Source organism: Henckelia pumila, chromosome 4 (genome assembly GCF_033568475.1).
Source record: "Henckelia pumila isolate YLH828 chromosome 4, ASM3356847v2, whole genome shotgun sequence".
NCBI classification, from domain to species: Eukaryota; Viridiplantae; Streptophyta; class Magnoliopsida; order Lamiales; family Gesneriaceae; genus Henckelia; species Henckelia pumila.
This window is the reverse complement of record NC_133123.1, coordinates 209,120,892-209,145,403: the sequence shown is the minus strand read 5'-3', so window position 1 is coordinate 209,145,403 and position 24,512 is coordinate 209,120,892. Positions and strand designations below refer to the sequence as shown.

Below are 24,512 nucleotides of genomic sequence, written 5' to 3'. Positions count from 1 at the left end.
AATTAAGTTCACAAAATTAATAAATTTCTTAGATTTATAAACAAAGACTTTAAGATAACTTTAAACCAATAAAACTTTTATTTTAGGACATGATTAAATATTAGGAATTTATTTTACCTAGAATAAATGTATTAGCATGTACCCAAAATAAATAATTAACTTGGTAATTATAATTTAATTGTAAAAATCTTGATTAGGAGATTATCGGATGGACTTAAGAAGTTGAGAATTGGATTCAGGATTTACGGATATGGCCCGAATGGTTGAAGCACTCAGGTACGATCGGACAGTCCGGTGCTGCAATCGGACGCTCCGATCTGGTGGGGACAAGTGTCCAGGATGACGTCATCGTAATGACATAAGCAGTGACGCTTCAGATAGGACATCAGATGCTCCGTCGGTGATGATCATACGGTCCGAATAGTGTCATGGACACGTGGTTGGACAAGAGAGATCGGAAGCAAGAACGGACGGTCTGATGGTAATCGGACGCTCCGATCGAGCTCTATAAATAGGTCATCCGAAACCCTCATTTGATGCTCACTTCCAATTCTTTTCCTCTCGTTTCTAGCTTCTTCTAATTGGTTTTTAGGGCTTTCTAGGCGTCCTACTGGAGGTCCGGTAGTAGCGGAGCGCTACGAAAGCAGTAGCGGAGCTGTGCCTAAGTTTTGAGGCAGTCGCCATCAGTAGGCTGACTACGGACGAAGGTATAACTTTGGACCTATAGAGATTACGGAGTATTTAATATCTTAGTTAAGTCTTTTAGAGCATAATAAGTGATATAGTGATTATTGCTTATAGGCGTGGATATTGAGTACCTGGACTGCTAGAGTTGCTAGGGTGCTTGGATTTTCCCAAATAGAGGTACAGACGTATTATCCTAGATACCATGTTGAATATACATGTATTATGTTTGCATGTTTTGTGTGGCATTATTGTGAGCATTGATATTATGCGGCATGCATGTACACGTTGAGCTTTATGCCTTGATTTGCATAGCTTGTAGTAGGGGTCGCTCAGCCCCGTATTTTAGTGGATGGATTTCCATGGATTTGATCTGGTTATATCCACGAGTTTTATTGTATGGGAGTCACCTCCTGATGCGACGGCCCAGCGTGCTACATACCATAACACCTTGACTGAGCAGTCTTGTGGATAGATTTTCCAGTACCCGACATATTGCATATGCATGCATGGTATATGTATATTCGTACTTCTGTACTGAGCGTTTTATGCTCACGTCCAAGTGTTTTGTATTGGACACTCTATTCAATGGGGCAGAACTTAGATTGGATGGACCCGATGATAGCGGTCGTTGAACTGCAGTGGTTGTGTGGTGATCCTATTTTTGTTCAGGTTGTTAGATTGGACTTTAGTACCTTCCGTTCGATGGGGTTGTATAATATTTTATTTAGCACGGTTGTTCTGCCCGTGTATATTGTATTATGGTTTAAGTTTCCGCTGGATTTGATAATTTTGATTTAAAACTTAATTGTATGCTTAATTTCTGATTAGTTAGTGATTTCGGATTGGGTCACTACAATAAATAATCAGACACAAAGTAAATATTTTTTGAACAACACTATAAAATAACATAAAAAACCTCAAAAAGTCTTGAAAATGACAAAAAATTATTATTAAATGAAATAAAATGAGGACAAAACTGTAAATTCACAAGGATATGAATTAAATGTTAGCAATTAATTTTACCTAGAATAAATAAATAAACACAAATTAAATATGCATTGAATAAAGCTACAAAATGACATAAAAACCTCAAAAAACCTTGAAAATGAAAAAAAATTAATTATTAAAAGAAATAAAATGAGGACAAAAATGTAAATTCATAACTAAAGTGCCACTTTTATAAATAAATATAGATCATTAATAGAAGATTTAATTTGATGTATAAAAGACACATATATTGACTATTTTTTTCTATTTTTTTTTTTGTAATAAAGTTGTATGCTTTTGCTATTCAAGCTGCTTACCAAATAGATATTTGAAGAATGTAATACCCTTTAGTAATTCTACGATATGAAAATAGAGTAACCTGCAAAATTTGTGGTATTTTACATCATAAAAAGATGCCTACAAGTATTGAGAATGAATTAAAAGAAAGGAAAAATAAGTTGGATCTCTGTGGCAATACCTTAATTTAAATGTCAACCAATAAGGTTATGACAAGTTTTATCACAAGGATATGCACAGTCAATTGCCTTGCTTACGTTTCTACTGAAGTACCAATCACCCACAGCTTCTGCAATGGTCTGCAAAATAGTCCAGCAATTATTCAGAAAGAAATTGCAAAATGATGCATAAATTCAAAACAAATTAAGGATGTGCATAGCCATCATTTTGATCATCGCGTCGATAATGGGAAGCAGTCGCGTAATTAATCATTGTCATAAGTCTCACTCTACAATGAAGTGAGGAACTAGAAGTTGTACTTAAAATTGAATTATACATGACTGTAAAATGTCTTGTTATTTGAGCTCACTTAATAAACATAAGGGTGACTTTTGAAAGAACTTTCATTTCAGTGATGCTAATGTTTGATATGGTTTATTAACAACGACCACGGTGTACGCGAACACCTAGTCACGTTGTCTCCGAAGTTTGTTATTTTCTTCAAGCTATCAGACATGTGTTTTGACTTGGCCGTTGTGTTAGACGTATATCGACCTATGCTACACCTTGAAGAAACATTTTCCGTGTGCAAAACATGCAGCGTAAGGCGAATAATGTCACTAGATACTAAATAAAATACATGTGTGACCTATATATTATACGGTATATTCTCCACTAAAAACTTTTATCATAATGTCTCATGATAGGTTTACCATTGACCAGATAAAAGTCCTGGTGTCATAGTTCCTTCGGCCCAATAGAATACAAGTGCAGATCCAGGCCCATCTCATGACATCGTTTATCACAGGAAGACACACGGAAGATTTCGAAAAACAACTTAGTATTTTAATTTTTTTTTTTGAATTCCTTAGATAGTTTTTGTGTGTGTTTGAATTCCTTGGATTAAGATTAGGTTGGTTTTGAATAAAGGATTATCCTCAGAAGGATAATCTCAGTTAGGTGAATTCTTTTTTTGAATTCGGTTCTATCATGATAAGGACCTCACATGTATTTATTGAGATTGGTTTTTGGAATAAAGATCTGAATTCTCAATCTCATTAATATGTAGTAACAGAAAGGTCGAGAGGTTCCCTTAGTTGAGCCTCTACCAAAAATATCAAAATAGGTCGCAGTGGAAGAAAGACTAAGAAACACAAAAATACAACTGAGGATTTTTGTGCGCATCGTCCCATAACAAGTCCATTTCTTGCGCACGTAACAGGTTGGCATCAGAGACAGGTGTTATGGGTGATTTTCAAGCCATCCAAAAGCAACTGGAAACTCTTATGGCGGCAATCACGGAGGTCAAATTGGCAACCGAGCAGCGGTAGCGTGACCTCGACACCAAAATTGATGAATTAGCTCTAATAGTGACCCAGTCTCGGGAAGATCCAACGAAGGGTCACGAGGAAGAAAACAGCCACAAGCATGACCATGATTCATCGGGCAAAGACTCACGATTCACTGACGGACGAGAAAATTCTTTCTCCGTTCCAAAATTTGAAAAACTAAATTTTCCAGTTTACAATGGGAAGGATGACCCGTTAGCATGGCTTAGTTGTTGCAAACACTTTTTCGAGCATCAGAGAACACCCGAATATGAGCAGGTGCAGATCGCTTCCTTCCACTTGGAAGGGATCGCCCAACTATGGTTTTTGAAAATCAGGAAGGAATGCCCAAACCTACGGTGGCAAACTTTCAAGGAGCATTGCCATATCCTCTTTGGCCCTCCGAACCGCACTGACACCTTTGGCGAACTATCTAAGCTTCATCAAATCGGTTCTGTGGCAGATTATCAGGAGAAATTTGAGCATCTTGCGGCCCAGACAGGCTCTTTATCCACGAAGCAGGAGGTATAGTTTTTTTTGAGTAGGTTGAAGGAGTCCATTGCTATTGAGGTACATATTCAGCGACCTCAAGAACTGCATAGTGCGATGTATCTTGCACGACTTTATGAACGACGTACAAGGGCCTTCCGAGATGAACAACCACAATCTAACCGCCGACAGGGTGCTTTTCCCCAGCGCACCCCCATTGTGAAACGCTTAACCAAGGAATAAATGGATGATCGGCGCTCCAAGGGTCTTTGCTTTAACTGCGATGAAGGATATGTTCCGGGACATCGTTGTACAAGGCTGTTTTTGTTGGACGGAGTCGAAGAGGACACATACGGAGAGGAGTACAATGATCATTTTGAAGAGAAGAAGGTTGAGGTCTCGATACACGCCATCTCGGGATCTTCAAAGCGAAACACTATGCGGATTTATGGTCACATCGACCATTCTCCGGTCACCATTCTTGTTGATTCCGGCAACACACATTGCTTCATCGATGTGTCATTAGCGAGCTGTCTCTCACTACCGATCGAGCATAGACAAACAATGAAAGTAGCAGTAGCGAATGGTGGACAATTATATTGCTCAGGTGTGTGTTCAAATGTGCAGATTTCATTGAAGTACAAATTTCACTATGGATCTTTTTGTCATTCCACTGGGACAGTTTGGGGTGGTGTTGGGAGTTAATTGGTTGTGCATGCTTGGGCCGATCAGTTGGGATTTCAATCATATGACAATGCAGTTCTGTTTATGGCAACCACATCGAGCTCAATAGGGTTTGTGAGGAGCCCACTCCGAAATTCACAGGTTATTCAATATCTTTGTCACAACCGAAAACAGACGACAGGTTGCAACCACTGTTGGACGAATTCAAATGTATTTTTGATGAACCTATAGGGCTACCACCGACTCGAACCATTTCTCACAAGATTGTGTTGCTGCAAGGAACTGACCCAGTAGTGGTGCGCCTCTATCGATACCTGCATGCCCAAAAAGATGAAATTGAAAGACAGTGTTCAGAGATGCTTGCTAAGGGAGTAATTCGGCCCAGCACTTCGCCTTTTTCCTCGCCCGTCTTATTAGTTCGAAAGGCAGACTCCTCATGGCGTTTTTGCGTGGACTATGGGCCCTTAACTCGAAGACAATCAAGGATAAATTTCCTATACCGGTTATTGAAGAGTTATTGGAAGAGCTCAACGGCGCCTGCTATTTCACAAAACTGGATCTTCGTGCGGGATATCACCAAGTGCGGATGGACCCCGAGGCCATGCATATGACGGTCTTTCGCACTCACCATGGCCACTTCGAGTTCTTGGCCATGCCCTTTGGGCTAACCAACGCACCATCAACATTTCAGTCGACTATGAACTCAATATTTGGGAGTCACTTGTGGCGTTTCGTCCTTGTCTTCTTTGATGATATCTTAGTTTACAGTCAGTCTTGGGAGGCTCATTTATCTCATTTATGGATGGTCTTTTCTATTCTCAAACATCATCAGTTCTTTATCAAGAAATCCAAGTGCTTAATTTCCAAATCAGAAGTGGCCTATCTCGGACATGTGGTCACATCAACCGAGGTTAAAGTCGACGAGGGAAAGATCCGGGCAGTCAACTCTTGGCCCACGCCCACTTCTGTTCGCGCCCTTCGCGGTTTTCTCGAGCTTGCAGGCTATTATCGCAAGTTCGTAAGGGACTATGGTATTATTGAAGCTCCCCTTATGTGCCTACTGCGGAAACATTTTTTTCTTTGGGATGCCGTAGCCTCCTGCTCATTTGAGGCCTTAAAGACAGCACTGGCTTCCACCCCGGTACTCGCTTAGCCTAACTTTTCAGAACCTTTTATTATTGAATGTGACGCTTCAGAAAAAGGATTAGGCGTTGTTCTGCTCCGAGATGGAAGACCTATTGCCTACAACGGCCATACCTTGGCTCCTCAACGTCAAAAGCTTCCAGCCTATGAAAAGGAATTAATAGGGTTGGCAAAGGCAGTTAGCCACTGGCGCACATACTTCTGGGAAAGTCCTTTTATAGTCCGTACTGATCATTATATTTTAAAGTTCTTGTTAGAACAACGTATCACTACTTCCCCTCAACAACGTTGGGTGAGCAAGTTGTTGGGTTTTGACTTCAAGGTTGAATATAAGGCTGGGCGTACAAATATCGTGGCTGACGCTCTTTCTCGCCGAGATGAGGACATAACGGGCTCCTTATGCAGCATTTCGATTCCACGTTTGGAATGGATGTCAACTATTAAGTCCGAACTAGAATCACATCCAAAAATGCAGCCTTTGGTGAACCGGATTCAAGAGGGAGAGGCGATTGGTCCTTGGCATTTTAAAGACAGAGTAGTTTGGTATAAACAGAGAATCTACTTTCTAGAGGATTCAACACTCATCTCCGATATAATTTCCTTTGTCCATAATTCATGTCATGAGGGCTATCAGAATACCTTGCATCGCATTTCGAGAGATTTCTTTTGGTCTGGTATGCGCACTCAAATCAAGGAATTTGTCGCCTCCTGCTTGGTATGCCAACGCAACAAAATTGAAAATATGAAACATGCCGACTTATTACAGCCTTTGCCGGTACTGAATCACATTTGGACTGACATTTCAATGGATTTTGTTGAAGGCCTACCACTGTCCCATGGGAAATCAGTATTGTTCATCGTGGTGGATCGCTTCTCTAAATACGCACACTTCGTACCTTTGGCACACCCATAAACTGCTCCTCAGGTGGCCCGCATCTTCTTCAAAAATATTTTCAAATTGCATGGGCTGCCCGAATCCATTGTGAGTGACCGTGATGTGACTTTCACAAGCACTTTCTGGAAGGAGTTGTTTCATCTTAGTGGCACCAAGCTATGTTTTTCATCAGCATACCACCCCCAATCGGATGGCCAGACCGAGGCGGTTAATCGTGTGGTTGAAATGTACTTACGTTGCTTCTCCGGGGATTTCCCAAACAAATGGACTACCTGGGTTGCTTGGGCAGAATTTTGTTACAATACGAGCTTTCACTCATCTCTCAGGGCTACTCCTTTTGAGGTCGTATATGGTCGACCCCCTCCTCGCCTCCTTTTCTACTGCCCTGGCACCTCTAAGCTTGAAGCAGTAGACCTGGAATTACTGGCCCGTGATCAAGTGGTGCAACAGCTGCGTGACCGCCTATTGCAAGCCCAAAATAGGATGAAGAACTACTACGACGCGGCCCATCGGGATGTTCAATTCAAGGTCGGTGAAATGGTTATGGTGCATCTCCAACCTTCCCGCCAGATTAGCATCTCTTCTCGAACCAACAGGAAGTTGGCTCCTAGATTCTATGGGCCTTTTGAAGTGCTAGCTCGTATTGGACAGATTGCTTACAAGCTACAACTGCCAGCCTCTTAAAAGATCCACCCAGTTTTTCATGTCTCCAAGCTAAAGGCATTCAAAGGCTCACCGACTAGCCAACCATTGCTACCTTCTCTACCGGCAGCCACAGCCGTGTCACCGGTCCCTCAAGCCATTCTGGACAACCGCATTCGTGCAGGGCGCCGCGAGGTGTTGGTACATTGGGAAGGCCACTCACCAGTCGATGCCTCTTGGCAGGATGCAGCTTCTCTCCTTGATCAATTTCCATCCTTTGTGCTTGCGGACAATCACGGATCTCCAGGAGGGAGTAATGACATAGTTCCTTCGGCCCAACAGAATACAAGTGCAGATCCAGGCCCATCTCATGACATCGTTTATCACAGGAAGACACACAGCAGATTCAGGAAAACAACTTAGTCTTTTATTTATTTTTTTTGAATTCCTTAGATAGTTTTTTTGTGTGTTTGAATTCCTTGGATTAGGATTAGGATTAGGTTGGTTTTGAATAAAGGATTATCCTCAGAAGGATAATCTCAGTTAGGTGAATTCTTTTTTTGAATTTGGTCCTATCATGATAAGAACCTCGCATGTATTTATTGAGATTGGTTTTTAGAATAAAGCATCTGAATTCTCACTCTCATTAATACGTAGTAACAGAAAGGTCGAGAGGTTCCCTTAGTTGAGCCTCTACCAAAAATATCAAAATAGGTAGCAGTGGAAGAAAAACTAAGAAACACAAAAATACAACTGAGGATTTTTGTGTGCATCGTCCCATAACAAGATCCATTTCTTGCGCACGTAACACCTGGGTTGCAGCAGATTAGAATACTTTTGCCATGTTATGTCGAGTCAGCGAATAATATAGGTTGGTGACAAAGATTCAACAAGATTAAAGTAAAAGTAGTCTCAGAACCATCAAACATTGGACTAAAAATTGAAATAGTTGCTAATTCAAACTAACTAAACAGAAGCAAAAAAATGAATTTCTGTACCTTATTGTTCACTCTGGGGGAGTCTGGTGCAAGCCAGGTGTCTTGGCCTTCACTTTGGCAATGAGCGAAACAAGAATTTATAAACATCCCTCCTCTCGTTGAATTGGTAAAGAAATATTTCAAAGCTTCAAGCATAAATTTCCTGAAACCTGATAGAACACATTATTTTGAAGTGCAGTTCCAACTTCCATGAAGCCCATACCAAAAAATTAAAACACTTTTTTAAGTATTTTGAGTGGCAAATTGTATTTTTAGAAATCATATATCAAGTTTGGAGATCTTTTAGTGGCAAATCTGTTTCCTTTACCATACGCGTGGTCCACAATGAACTTTTGGGTGGTCAACATTGGCGAGGAACATTTGACACATTATTTTCAGAAAAAGGAAAAAAACCTTGTAGAGTATCTATCTGGACTGCATTACAAGCAGCAGGATTAAACTTGCAGTGATACCAATGTCCATGAGGATCAGCTGCAGGAGGCACCAAACCATGATGAAACTGCAAACACGGAGATCTATGCCTTATTTACTGTCTTGGAAAAAGCTTAGGATCATGTAAATTTTTTAAAGTCAATAAGAATTTCCTTACTTGGTATACATCATATGCTGAATTCAAAATGAAAAACGGTGTTCTAATGTATGGTAACGCGTACTGTGGGAAGAAGCACTGTATAGAAAACAAACAAATTAGAGGGAAAACCCATAACTTGCCGACGCTGCTTGATCCTACACATGGTTGTGGAAATAATGGAAGGGAAACATACAAGTTCAGGATAAAGTGAACCAGTGCAATTTTTATCCAGAATTCTTCCGGCACCCTGTCAAGTAATTTGAACTTTGATTAGTACAAATATGACTGCAATCTAGATGCAAGTTCACTAGAGATATCCTATTGCTAGTTGCAATCCTAATTCAACATTCAACATAAGCTTTTACGCTCACGAGAATCGAAATCAAGGTTACACATTGTCCACATTGAAATAACACATGCATATTGACAATGTATAACATGATCTGCTAGCTGGTGGGTTGGTTTATGGTTGACGCACTTAAATTGAATATAGGAGTACCGAGTACAGTTAAATCCTCAGCATTCATATCAAGAATTCAAAGATGTTTGCAATACCTGTAGTGAAACAAGGTCTTTGAAAAAGTATCTCATTGTGTGATTCAGACTAACATCCCTTCTGCACGGGGTTCCGAAAGCCCACGTAGGCACAAATGGAATGGTCAGCTTACAGAATACTACTTCAAATTATTGTTTTCGAGAAAAGAAACTTACGCATCAAGGAAAAATCCAGCATCACTCAAACATTTTACGCTCGCATTCTTTGGCAAATAACTTGTGAAATTGTCACAGTGGAGAAATGATGCCAAACCTCCAGCAGAGCAACCAGAAAGCAAAGCCTGGGGTAAGAAAATATTACAATTATTGTACTATGAAGATAATGCTGGTGGACGTATAATCAGGTGAACTCTATAGCTCATGTTTACAAAGTTTTTTCCATATGAAATTAATGTGAAGTTTCAAGGCCTTGTTAAGATGCTCCCAAAAGTACGTGCAGAATTTATGGAATTAGAACAATAGATGCAGATATAAAATATTTGTGCGTCCAATAATAACATCCACTTATGCATCATTGGATACATAGAAGTAGCTAAATCACAAGACACGCAGCTGCAGCAGCTACTGATGTTTTTTTTCCCACTATCATTGGCATACATCAGATTAATTAATCCCATAATATCATGTGTCAAAGGTGTGAGACACCTAAGATAGATCGGTGTTCATACTGCGTTCAAAACATATAACAGTGGACAAAATCGAATAACTATCAAACAAGATACCTTCTTTACTTGGGCCAAGCCTTTGGGAAGTAGATCAAGAATAATTGATTCCCAAATTCTCTGTCCTCTGAAATAAAGCAATGACGTCTGGGGTTCATTTCACAAAGCAAGTTTCCAAGTCAAAAGTAAGCAAAGCTTAGTCACAAATATATTAGAAGGAGAAATAGGACTCTAGTGAGAGAACTTTTGGATCACAACATATGTAAAAGTTCATCTTATGAAACAAAAAGGTAACTGAACAAATAAAATTGAAGGTGATATGTCTTGGGACATGAACATGTCATGCTAAACTTAAAGTGCTTCAATGTCCTCAAATACATTGCAGCAGCATCTTAGACAAGCTTAAACGAAATCAGAAACTTTTTCCTCGAAGTTTGGCCTTTAAGTGTGGATGATATACCGAAAAAGTAATCTAGCCTTTAGTTGCTTGACGAAATTGACATAATTCAACCTACTAATTCTGTTATGAATTGTTAGAACCTCCAAGGGTGATAAAACATATCAACAGATAGGTTGGTTGCCATAAAAACAGAGCCAAAGTCTGTGAATATTAATCTTGTCTCAATTGGCCTTGAAGGGCTTTTTCTATGACAACCTGAAGCATCTGTGAATTTTCATTAAATATGAGGTACCTCATGATCTAATGGTATTGAAACATGACAAATATTGCTCCAGACGGAGCAAAGATGAATTCATACTGAAACATGCTCTTTTCTTGCAGAAGTAACGTTGAAATATCTATTTGATAAATCGGATGAAGCTAGACTTATTGAATGACACTCCATACAAATTTCAAACCTAAAAACGTATGGATCAACTCATGACATCAATGAATAGTTTTCATCATATGCAAGAAAAGGGTCAAACATTCAGTAAAACAACCAGAATTGAGCAAATAAATTTGGTCAAGGACTCACTCCATTATCGAATTTAGCATCACCAGAGAAGGAGGCGCCATCACAGTATCTGAGCTTTACACGATTCCAGTTGTAAAAATCTGGCAAATCCAGTTAATAAGATGAAAACTGCTTAAAGATATATTATTCATTCCTACAATACATAGCACAATTAATTCCTCACAGTTATTAAGCCACGCTATTACAATTGAATATACCATAATCACAATGCTAGGGAAGATTACCTACAAAGTAACCAGAAGATAGTACGATTTAAAAATTTTGTATTTTATTGTAACATGTACAATTAGATGGCAGGACTATAAAAGGTAGCATTCATTCAAAGTTAATATTTGGAAAATCATTCAATAATCTGAGTGCACAAGAAAATCATTCTCAGGACAAATATATTTGATTCAAGAGTTTGGGATAGCCTTGATACAAAAATAGAGATTTACATTTACTCATTGAAAAAATCTCAATTAGAGAGGTTAATTTTGAATACTCTCGTGTGATGAACTTAGAAAAATTAAATGATTGAACTATTCTTCGCAAAAAAAAAAAATATTTCATAGACGACGACATAATTAATGATTTTGTTTTAAACAAAAAGTCAATGCGCATCAGGTTTGAACCCAACTTAATTATTACCATCTTTTGAGACGGTTAAACCAATGAATAAGTTCATTTATTTTTACCATTATTAACTGGGAGTCGGTGCCCCACCTACGGCAATGACTTGTGTCACATTAAAGTTTGCAGCATGCATGGCTGGCTGGCAATAATTATTTAGTCAAAAAAACAAATCTCTGACAATTCAGTGGGAAAAAAAAAGAAGACAAAGAGCAAAGCAGCTTTAGTTTTAATATCGGACAGCAGAAGAAGACGATAATGAAAGAAGGGTTATTTCCCAAAAAATAAATTGAACGATTATTCCCCAAAATTTCCTGGATTTTTTTTTATTTTTTTTTCATTTTGTTACGTACTAGATATTAGAAATCAAAATCATGTGGAGTCATAATCCGAACCTTGCAGAACCAGTATTAAAACTTAAATTAGCTTTAAGTTTAATTTGAAGTACTCTTAGACGCCATTTATGTAATTAAACTATTTATAACTTATACATCAACAACAATTTCGTCCTTTAAGAGACATGATAACAAGCATAACAAATATATCAAAGAGAAGGTGTCTTTGCCTCTTGCAAAACAATCTTAGGGTTTTTATTTTTATATCAATGAGATGAGTCGACTCGATCATAAGTTAATATTTTTTTATTAATCAGATCAAATTTGAGATAGATTTCATAAAATTAATCTGTGAGATCGTGTCATGACAATTATCATGTATACGAGTTTTTATGCATTTAAAAACATGGGTAGAATAATATTTTGTGCAACATACGTGGAAATGGAAGATAGCGAATGAGCAAAAAACATTAGGTGCCTCTATTTTGGTGCACTTAAATTTTTCACGTGGGACCACGCACAAGCAGTCCGGGAGGAAAACCAAGAAGATCACGTATGTTAGCTGTCATATATTTCATCTAGAGCTGTCAAAACGGTCTAACGGAACGGGTTAATTCACAACCAATCGAAACCCATCTGTTGGCGAGGTGGAAGGCTGGTTGAAAAATTATCAACCCAAACTGTCTATTTGGCAATGCGGACGAACCGACCCGCCAATTATTAGTTATATTTGGCGGGTTGGCCCACAACCCACAACTTGGCGTGACGGCCCACCATTTAGGCGGGTTAAAAATTTGTCAATCCAACTCACCTATATAGAAAGATGAGACGGATCAACCCAGCAGGCCCAACCCACTATGACAGCTCTAACCTTAGGGATGACAATGGACCGGGTTTAAACCTGGTCCCGTGTGAAACCTGCCCCGTTTGGGATGGTTAAAACCCGGTCAAACAGGTTACGGGGCGGGTCCAGATCAACGGGTCCGGGGCGGGTCCCGGGTTTGGGTAGACCCGCCCCGCATATATATATATATATATTATATAATGTATACTGCTTAATATATATTATATTATATACTGTGTACATATATATTATATACATATAATATATTATATTAAATACATACACTGTAATTATATATATAATACTTATTTTATATATTATATAAAATATACATTGTATATATATACACATAATATATAATTAAATATGGACTTATACATATATTATATATATATATATATTTCATATAATAAATATGTATGTATTTAGATATAATATATATCATAAATAATAATTAATTAATTTTTTAAAAAAACTAAATATTTGGTTTTTTATGAGGGGCGGATCCGGGTCCAATTTTTCCTTGGCAGGGCGGGTCCCGGGTTCGGCGAAAACCGCCCCGTTGCCATCCTTAGCATCTACCAAATGCATTTCAGAAACTTAAATTACGTGTAAATATACCAAATTTACAATTACATGCATGCCAAAAAAATGTGATAACAATTTTTGTGAGATCATTTCACAAATTAATTTTGTGACACGAATTTTAATTCGATCCAAATCATGAAAACATATTATTTTTTATGCCCAAAATATTATTTCTCATAGTAAATATGAGTCGGGTCGATCCGTTTCTCTCTCTCTCTCTCTCTATATATATATATATATATATATATATAGACTCGTGAAACGGTCTCAAAAGAGGAGAAAATTGTTTTTTTGGTCTTGTATATTTGTTACTTTACGATTTTAGTCCTTTATATTTTCAGATTTCATTTTTAGTCCGCTATCTTTAATTTTTTTTTGGCAATTTTAGTTCTTTTTTCGACGTGGCGCTGACGTGACACTAATTCAGTGTTGATGTGGAGCAAACGTGTATAGTGTCACATAAGCATTTTCGAATAAAAAGGACCGAAATTGCCAAAAATCGGAACATGCAGGACTAAAACTGAATATGAAAACATAGAGGACCAAAATCGCAAAGTGACAAATATACAGGACCAAATTTACAATTTTTCCCTCGAAGAGACATACTCAAAAAAATAGAATCCCAATTTTAGTATACTTCAAATACCGAGTTCTGATGAAAAATAAAGTGTGTGTACCAGGATTTAACGAGGCATTGTTGCTCAAAATGCCTGAGAAAACCTCGACTTTACTCATGTAACGAGTGGATCCACGCCGAGTTCCTGCTCTCTCCAAGCAAGATTCGATGTCATTGCACCAACCACCACCCTGTAACATTGATTAATTAAAAAATTGTGATTTTCATCATTTATACTATTGAGTTGAAGTATTCAATTTACGATAATTTTATAGTCTTTTTTATTGAGCGTGCTGTCTTGATATGACATTGTATAAGAAAATAGGTGTGATCATTCGGGCTTGGGTATCAAATACTCGACTTGTTGATTAGGTCGAATGGTTTTTTAAAAAGTAGGGTCGAGGTTAAACCCAAACTCAAATTATTAATTTGGGTTGGTGTTGTTGGGATTTGCTTAAAATAAATTAGTCTATTTATTTGGTAGTTCAGTTAATAAATCTCGTTTCTTTAGGGACACTTAGCTGTTAGACTTATTCAAAAGTTGTTGGAGTAGTGGACTCCATTTCTTTCTATTTTCTGTTGATGTACGGCTTTATAAAGCCAATTTTCCTCATTCAATAATATAGAAAACAAGTCCCAATTTCTCTTTTCTTTTCTTTTCTTTTCTTTTATCTCCTTTTTTTAACATATGGTATCAGAGCCCTCTCACAGGGCCTGATTAAAATTAGAAAACATCAGCTCTCTAATAAGTGATTTAGTATGGCAACTGAAAGCTCTTTTGTGCAACCGGCTGTACCAAAATTTGATGGACACTATGACCACTGGGCGATGCTCATGGAAAATTTTTTGCGATCTAAAGAATATTGGATCATAGTGGAGAAAGGGGTACCTGCAGCAGCAGAAGGTGGAGCCTCAACAGAAGCAGAGAAGAAACTTGTTGAGGATCAAAAGCTGAAAGATTTGAAGGCTAAGAATTATTTGTTTCAAGCTCTAGATCGCTCAATCCTTGAGACAATCCTTAATAAGGATACCTCTAAGAGCATATGGGATTCTATGAAGCAGAAATTTCAAGGTGCAACAAGGGTGAAACACGCACATTTGCAAGCTCTACGAAAAGAGTTTGAGATTCTTGAAATGAAGACTGGTGAATCTGTCACTGAATATTTTGCTCGCACTCTCACAATAGTCAATAAGATGCATGCAAATGGAGAGAAAAAGACAGATGTTGAAGTGGTCTCAAAAATTTTGAGATCAATGACCTCAAAATTCAATTATGTTGTGTGTTCCATTGAGGAATCTAAAGACACAAACATTTTAACTATTGATGAATTGCAAAGCAGTTTATTGGTACATGAGCAGCGGATCAACATGAATTCTTTGGCTGAAGAAGCACAAGCTTTGAAGATTTCTTTTGGGGACCAATCCAGTGCAAAAAGCAGAGGCCGAGGTAGTTATCGAGGAAAAGGAAGGGGCAGAGGGAGACAGAGTTTTGACAAAGCCACTGTAGAATGCTATAAATGTCACAAGCTAGGACATTTTCAATGGGAATGTTCAAGCAAAGAAGTAAACTATGTTGAAACTGAAGAGGAAATGTTGTTGATGGCATTTTTGGATGCGAAGGATAACAATAAAGGTGATACGTGGTTCCTTGATTCAGGATGCAGCAATCACATGTGTGGAAACAAGGAATACTTCATCAATCTTGATGAAAATTTCGCCGATACGGTGAAGCTAGGCAACAATACAAGCTTGGCAATAACTGGAAAGGGCAATGTAAGATTGCAAGTGGATGGTATGGTACAGAACATCACAGGAGTATTTTATGTGCCAGAATTAAACAATAATTTGATGAGTATTGGCGAGTTACAGGAGAAGGGGCTGGCTATTCTGTTTCAACATGACAGATGCAAGGTTTATCACTCAGAGAAAGGATTGATCATGAATACGAAGATGGCTGCGAATCAGATGTTCAAGCTACATGTGGTAAATGCACCGCCTGCTTGTTTCAGCACAATCACAGACGCAAAAGTTCAGCTTTGGCATTGCAGATATGGGCACTTAAGTTATAACGGTCTAAAGACACTTCAGCAAAAGAACATGGTTAACGGCTTGCCGGAACTCAACTCTTCATCAGAGATTTGCAAAGACTGTATGGTGGGAAAGCAGCAACGAAAGTCATTTCCAAAGAAAAGCACTTGGAGAGCAACACAGATTCTTCAGCTGATTCATGCTGATATTTGTGGACCCATCACACCTACTTCAAACAATGGAAAGCGATACTTGATTACTTTTATTGATGACTTTAGCAGGAAAGTATGGGTTTATTTTCTTTTAGAAAAAGCAGAAGCCTTTGTGGTTTTTAAAAATTTTAAAGTTCATGTTGAGAAAGAATCAGATTTTGTTATCAAATGCCTGCGAACGGATCATGGAGGCGAATTCACATCACATGGATTTACAAAATTCTGTGATGACAATGACATTCAAAGACAAATGACTGCTGCTTATACACCGCAACAAAATGGAGTAGCTGAGCGCAAGAACATAACCATTATGAATATGGTACGCAGCATGCTTTCTGCAAAGAAAATTCCAAAAACCTTCTGGCCTGAAGTAGTCAATTGGACCATACATGTCCTGAATCGAAGTCCGACACTTGCTGTTAAAGATCGGACTCCAGAAGAATCATGGAGCAGAACCAAGCCCTCAGTTGAGTATTTTCGTGTTTTTGGTTGCATTTCTCATGTTCATGTATCTGATTCAAAAAGAACTAAATTAGATGATAAGAGCATGAGCTGTATATTGTTGGGGGTTAGTGAGGAGTCAAAGGCTTACAGACTTTACGATCCAAATTCAAAGAAAATTATAGTAAGCAGGGATGTTGTGTTTGAAGAAGATAAGTCTTGGGATTGGGATCAGAAATATGAAAATGCAAGTGTGTGTGACTTGGAATGGGGAGATCAAGAAAATGATGTAACTGAATCTAATGAAGGTGAAGAGGCAAGTGAACCTGAAAGTGATGCAGATGTAGTGCATTCTTCCTCGGATGTTCCCACTGGAGATGATATTCTTGGTACAAATGAAGGGAGAAATAGGGTTCCACCAGCTTGTATGAAGGATTATGAGACTGGAGAAGGGCTTTCCGAAGACGAAAATGAAGATTATCTTGTGATGTCTGCAGCTGATGATCCTGTGATGTTTGACGAAGCTGTTAAAAGTGAAAAGTGGAGGAGAGCAATGGATGCGGAGATGGAAGCAATACAAAAAAATAATACATGGGAGTTGACAACATTGCCACAGGGAGCAAAAAAAGATAGGAGTAAAGTGGGTGTATAAAACCAAGTTTAATGAGAGTGGAGAGGTGGATAAATACAAGGCTCGTCTTGTAGTGAAGGGGTATTCACAGCAGTATGGAGTAGATTACACTGAGGTATTTGCACCGGTTGCGCGTATGGAAACAATTAGGCTGGTTGTGTCATTCGCAGCTCAGCGAGGATGGACTATTTACCAACTGGATGTGAAATCTGCATTTTTGCATGGTGAATTATCTGAGAATGTCTTTGTCGAGCAGCCAAGTGGTTATATTCAGCAGGGAAATGAGGGAAAAGTGTATAAACTGAAAAAGGCACTTTATGGGCTTAAACAAGCTCCACGTGCTTGGTATAGCCGAATAGATGCTTATTTCAGCAAGGAAGGATTTGAGAAGTGCGATTATGAACATACTTTGTTCATTAAAAGGCAGGAAGGGAAGGTGGTAATTGTCAGCTTATACGTGGATGATCTTATTGTTTGTGGTAATGATGAGCAGTTGTTGATCGAGTTCGGAGATTCCATGAAAAATGAATTTGACATGACAGATCTTGGGAGGATGAGGTACTTTCTTGGTCTTGAAGTTTTGCAAAAGTCTAATGGCATTTTTATTAGTCAAACTAAGTATGCATCAGAAGTGTTGAAACGTTTTGGAATGGATAATAGTAATTCTGTCCATAATCCAATTGTTCCTGGATTTAAGCCTGGGAAGGATGCAGGTGGATTTGCTGTAGATAAAACATATTACAAGCAAGTTGTTGGCAGTCTCATGTATCTTACTACAACACGACCGGATATGATGTTTGTGGTAAGTCTTGCTAGTAGATATATGGAAAATCCGACTCAGTTTGCAGGTGGTGAAACGAGTTTTGAGATACTTAAAGGGCACTACTGAGTTCGGAATTTTCTACCAGAAGGGAGGAAGTGATGAACTTGTCGCTTATACTGATAGTGATTATGCTGGAGATATAGAAGATAGAAAGAGTACTTCAGGTTATGTGTTCTTATTAAGCTCAGGAGCAGTCTCATGGTCTTCCAAAAAGCAACCAGTAGTTAGTTTGTCTACTACAAAGGCTGAGTTTATCGCTGCATCATCGTGTGCTTGTCAAGCAATTTGGTTAAGAAGGGTGCTGTCAAAATTGGACCAGAGTCATGAGAAATTAACAACTATTTTTTGTGATAGCAGCTCAGCAATCAAGCTTTCGAAGAATGCAGTAATGCACGGTCACAGCAAACACATTGATGTTCGTTTCCATTTTCTTCGAGAGTTAACAAAGGAAGGCAGTGTTGAACTGATGCATTGTGATTCACAAGATCAAGTGGCAGATGTTATGACCAAACCTCTTAAAGTGGATCAGTTTTGCAAGCTGAGAAAACTCATGGGTGTTTGTCCAGAAGCTGATATAAACTGAATGCTAGAGCATTTAGTTTAAGGGAGGAATTGTTGGGATTTGTTTAAAATAAATTAGTCTATTTATTTGGTAGTTCAGTTAATAAATCTCGTTTCTTTAGGGACACTTAGCTGTTAGACTTATTCAAAAGTTGTTGGAGTAATGGACTCCATTTCTTTCTATTTTCTGTTGTTGTACGGCTTTATAAAGCCAATTTTCCTCATTCAATAATATAGAAAACAAGTCCCAATTTCTCTTGTCTTTTCTTTTCTTTTATCTCCTTTTTTAACAGGTGTTGGGTTTTTCCCTTATAGCACGAGTACCGGACAATTTTTTTTTTATTTTTAGTTTTAAATTTAGCATCCCACTTTTTAATTTTTAAATTAAATACCATGTTTTTGTTTATATTTTAAAAAAAATCATGGGTACCCCATAGAGTATTGACCTCATTAAATTTAGGAAAAATTGTAATTTTTTTTCTTGTAATTTTATATTGTGCTTCTTTATATATTCAAATTTCAGCTTTAGTTTTGTATTATATTATTTTTGACAATTTTAGCCTTTTTTTCATTGAAGTGCTGACATGACAATATACGCATCAGTATCACATCAGTATTATATTGGTGATGTGTGATGTGTCAACACCAAGTCATAAAATGATTAAAATTACCAAAAAAATGCAAAAATAATTGACTAAAACTGAAATCATTCAATATATATGACTTAATTTATTGTCCCACTTTTAATCACATGCATGTTTTTTTGTTGTCTTCATGCAATGGAAGATTTTTTTTTTTTTGTGGTGCGTAAAATTTTATCCGAAATTCGAATAGTGAATTTTCTTGGGTCAGATTCGGTTAATAAAATGCTGCATGATTTTTTCAGGTTCTCAAACTAATGTCTACCTCCACACGTCAACACCACATTTATGCCAAGATAGCATCGAATCCGAAAAAAGAACCAATTTTTTTTTTTTTTTTTAAAAAGGAAAACATATAAAGATAACTGATTGTAACTTAAATTCACAATTAAAAAAAACTATAATCACAGGCAAACTTATGGGATCAAATATACAACTTTCATTAACCGATCAAAGAAAGCCTTAATTAACTGATCAAACTTTTAAAAAAAATGTTTTTTTTAAAGACTGCCTTAATTATTAAAAAGAGGGTTGACCCAGAAGGGAACCCTATTCCACATGAGTCAGAGGCTCATTGGCTCATGCGAAGGGTATCGAGGGATGTGCACAAGCGGCAGGAATCTGAAGGAAGAAGCACATGGCCCAATCCCCAGAGCATATCCCACACTATTTTAAAGACTGCCTTAATTATTGCAACAATTGAATATTCACCATTCCAGTCCAATGCATATTATGGTACAATCTGTCGGTCACAGATTCGTATATATAATGAGTCAATGACAAATGACGGGGAAACTTATTTCAATTGGCCCCGTATAATGCCACGTTTGATATATATATATATATATATATATATATATATATATAAATTTATATATATATATATATAAATTTTTTGCTGTCTAACCAACGACGTCCAACTCGTTTCCGACCACTAAAACCCGATAGTTGTTTTCGCATAACTAAAACCCGGTATCAAATTTTAGTGGTTGAGGACGAAGTGAGAAAATATTGTTGGACAGGTGAAAAGTCATATATATATATATATATATATATATATATATATATATATGAATCAAGATTTTCAATTTTGATAAATACAAATGGTACTATACATTCTACCGACAATATTTTGCCGAATCTTGTTTTCTACGATTAGCGAAAAAAATTAGTTACTTTATTTCTAAACATACATCTAAAGAACCGATTAAAAAAATAAAAGAAAAGAAAAAATCATATATCTAAAATAAAATATATCAAAACACAAATTTGCAAAGACGCTAGTTTAAACTACAAGTCACTGAAATTAAATTATGTTTTTTTATCGGTAAATTTTTCGTATTGATTGATTGACAGATTGATTGACAAATTTTGAAATTAGCCTTTTGTATATCTGATCATAAATCGGGATAAATGTTAATTTTTAATCGGAGTGCACTACTCAAAAAGATCGATTTTAAAAAAAAAATTATCATCAATCAAATATGGAGAATTTAAGGCATCGTTTGGTTTGAGTGATATGATAAGTAATCCATAGATAACTAATATAATGTAAATTAAAATTAAATAAGAAAAAATAGTTAATACATTATTTGATTTGATGGATAGATTATAATTTATTTGATTTAATTGATGTAAAATTAATAATTAATAAATAGATAAATAAATAATATGACGAAAATAAGGCAAAATTGATTGGGATAAGTTATACATAGATTAATAATGTATCAAACCAAATAATGTCTAAGGGTTCTGAAAAAGTACTTTAAAAATATTTTTAGTGTTTATAAGTTAAAAAATACTTAAAGAGATTTTTCTAAAACATTTTAGAAAAACATTTTTAAAAATATTCTACAATATTAGTTTTTAAAGAACATTTAAGATATGTTTTATGATGTTTTTAGAATTGAAAGCAAACATATTATTTTTTAATTGTAGAAAAGTTTTTATAAAATTGTTGTTGAAATGAATATTTATTTTTAAAACAACTTTTAAAGCATTTTACAAAGATTTAAAAAAAACATTTTTTTAAAAAAGTTTTAAAAGTACTTTTTTCAAACGGAACCTTAGTACTTTCGAGGAGATGAGATTTTTGTTGTAAACAGGGTTTGATAATTGGATGATGTTACTAAGTCAAAAGGCACATGACTGCTTGACAACTCGACGTTTTTTTTCTCCCGTGAATGACATCTCGACGATAAAAGTGAAAGATTGACTTAAATTTAGCTTTACTAAGGTAGTGTTTGCAATAAATTGTATTTTTATAGAAGCGATTAATTTATAGATTATAAAAAAATTAAGAAAAATCAAAAGTTGGTAGTGTTTGAAAACAAATGTGAAAATCTAAAAATCAAAGTTTGGTAGTGTTTGATAATTAAGTGATTAGAGTGATTTTAACAATGACCTTCTCATTAGAATCACTTTTGGAGAATCATAATCATCACATGACTAGCTTTTAGATTTCAATTAAGTTAAGCATAAACTAACACATAATCTAGGTTTAAGAAACACACAAAAATAATTTTTTTAAGCCAAAAGCTAACAATAACTTTTTTTAGTAATTGCAAACAATAAATATCTCATGTATCCACTGGAGTTTGTGATTCTTGCAAATTAAACATGTTTTTAGAGAATCATAATCATCACATGACTAGTTTTTGGATTTTAATTAAGTTAAGCATAAACTAACACATAATTTAGGTTTAAAAAAACACACAAAAATGTTTTTTTTAAGCCAAAAGCTAACAATCACTTTTTTTAGTGATTGCAAACACTCCCTAAATATCTCATGTATCCACTGGAGTTTGTGATTCTTGCAAATTAAACATGTAATTATGAATAAAAATATGAGTTATTTGCACAAAAACATACGTGAAATATCGAAATATATATTCTTCTTAGCTCATGATATTATATAAAAATTGCATCATCTACCTTACTAACATTTTTTTGAACACATGCTCGTGCTACAACTAAGAAACCAACGTAAAATTCAAGATGTGATTTCTCATACTCAACCTTGATGTGTTCATCTGGAAAATTATATTTCGATAAATATATTGTGTGATTTGAAAAATATTATAGATCAATAAAATACTCTCTATGTACATTCAACATAATATACTTAGATTTTTAGTTTTTTAGCTGCAACATGAGTGTGTGTTCAAAAATAACATTAAAAGAATAAACCATGCAATTTTTATTTTTTTTAAAAAAAAAATCAAAGACCGAGACATTTATTTAATTTTCATTAAAGTGAATTTTGGATTTTTTTTTCCTTGATATATTTAAAGTGGGTTTGAATGCAAATAACTCAAAATATATATTATTTTTTTTTTTTTGTGACGTGGAAACCCGCAGTCGCTACATTTACGAACACTGAGAAACTACGTGGGCTTTTGCTCCCACAAAACACGTAAAAGCTATTGTGTTTCGTTCACACACACACAGACACAGAATCCATTTCCCCTTCAATTTTACCCCAAACCAAACCAAACAAAGGCTGAAAGAAAATTAACCTCAAATTGCAGCAGCCAGTTACTTGTCCCAGCTCCCAATCCTCTGTCCAGATGATAAGCCGGTGAACTCCCATCCAAGCAATCTACATATTCAACACAATTCATTCGAAGATCGATCGGCAGGGCAATTAATATTGGTGAATTAACTACTCACATGCGCCGAGAGACGATGCGTTTCGCACCAAAGTCATGCTCACCACACGGCCATCGGCACAGTGACTTATCGTCGCCAGCAATATCAATGCGATCGCTTTCATCGCATTCGCCTTCATTTGATCTCTAGTAATTAATTATAAGAGAGGTTTTTAATTTTCTCCCTCGATCCCCAGCCGCTATATATATATGATTTCTCGCGCAGTAGTTATATATAATATTAATGGAGACGGAGAGAAGTTAGATTCAGGAAACTCCTTGATTAATTAATTTTTCTGCAAATTTGGAAACGAAACAAATTTTTTTTTTCAAAAACTATTTGAATGCAGGAGAAATTAAGGAAGTTAAATCAGAATTGATGATATGGGAAAAGGACGAAGAGATTCCTCAGAATTCTCAAGATTTTGCAGGCTGGTGACTGACTGTGGTCTGGATAACAGAAACAAATGAACTGAAATCGCATCAACAGAAACCACGATTAAGTAAAGAGTGAGGATAAGAGAAACCGGAGGGAAGGAAGAAGTGATGAGTTTACGGCCGAATTTAAGTAGAGAGTGGTGAAACGGTTAGAGTGTATAAATGCACTTTTCGTTATTATTATTATTAATTGCATAAATGCGCTTTTCAGAATTATTAGTCTTGAGATGTGAAAATATTTAATATGGATATCATCATTGTTAAATTAGACGATCGTTTTTTAGAAATATTATTTTTTATATAAAAATTATTAATCGAGTTACCCATTGATGAAAAAATATCCGCGAAAGAGAAAGTCTATGCTAGCATATGTGCTGCATCTAACGACTCATTTTTTTTTTTTTTTTTTGCATTTAAGATGTTCATGTGAACATTTCAAATACAATAAATATGAGACGTTGGATTTTCATTCGAACAATATACGAATGAGGTAGTATAGACAAAACCCCGTGAATGGGTGAATAAAAAAAACCTGCTTTAAGTTATTTATATGCAAGTGGGCCCAATGTTAACGGTAATTTATAATTCAGTTCCCGAACCTAAACCTAATTTGGTGATCAGTTCCTGTCAGAAAAAACTTTGTTTAAACTTCCTGGACCCACATGTTTTGTTTTGGATGAAATTCGGTACATAACATGAAAAATATGGTACAACTATATGATAATTGAGTATCGACTGCTTCAAATCTTGGAACTAATTTATGATTTTTGAGTACTCAAATATGTAAGCAAATATTGATATAATTACGCATTTGTTTTTTTTAGATGGCAATCGGTACAAAATATTAGAAATATGGTACTAATATATGAGATTTTGAGTATCAAATGTGTTAGATCTGGTATAAATATATGATTTTCGAGTGCTAAAAAATTATTGATATTAATAACACATTTATCTTATTTGGATGGAAATGGGTACAAAACATTGAAAATATGGTACTCATATATGATATTTGAGT

At 36.2% G+C, this 24,512-nt stretch overlaps 1 protein-coding gene across 5 annotated transcripts; it reads right to left on the bottom strand.

The window, feature by feature from the left end:
* Positions 1-1,914: 1,914 nt before the first annotated feature.
* On the bottom strand, positions 1,915-23,659 carry LOC140894700 (pectin acetylesterase 9). 5 transcript variants are annotated; one of them, XM_073303277.1, is made up of 13 exons: positions 23,079-23,659; positions 22,925-23,007; positions 14,131-14,260; positions 11,075-11,154; positions 10,158-10,244; positions 9,592-9,716; positions 9,436-9,496; positions 9,074-9,127; positions 8,899-8,976; positions 8,703-8,808; positions 8,310-8,458; positions 2,153-2,270; positions 1,915-2,053 (listed from the first exon to the last, which is right to left on the bottom strand). In XM_073303277.1, the coding sequence occupies exons 1-12, from the start codon at positions 23,194-23,196 to the stop codon at positions 2,166-2,168; spliced, it is 1,176 nt and encodes a 391-aa protein (XP_073159378.1). In that variant the 5' UTR covers positions 23,197-23,659; the 3' UTR covers positions 1,915-2,053; positions 2,153-2,165. The 5 variants fall into 5 exon arrangements, 3 of the variants coding, with proteins under 3 accessions (XP_073159378.1, XP_073159377.1, XP_073159379.1); XR_012153906.1 differs by having other exon boundaries at positions 2,037-2,053; positions 8,310-8,361; XM_073303276.1 differs by having other exon boundaries at positions 1,915-2,270.
* Between the last annotated feature and the right edge of the window lie 853 nt (positions 23,660-24,512).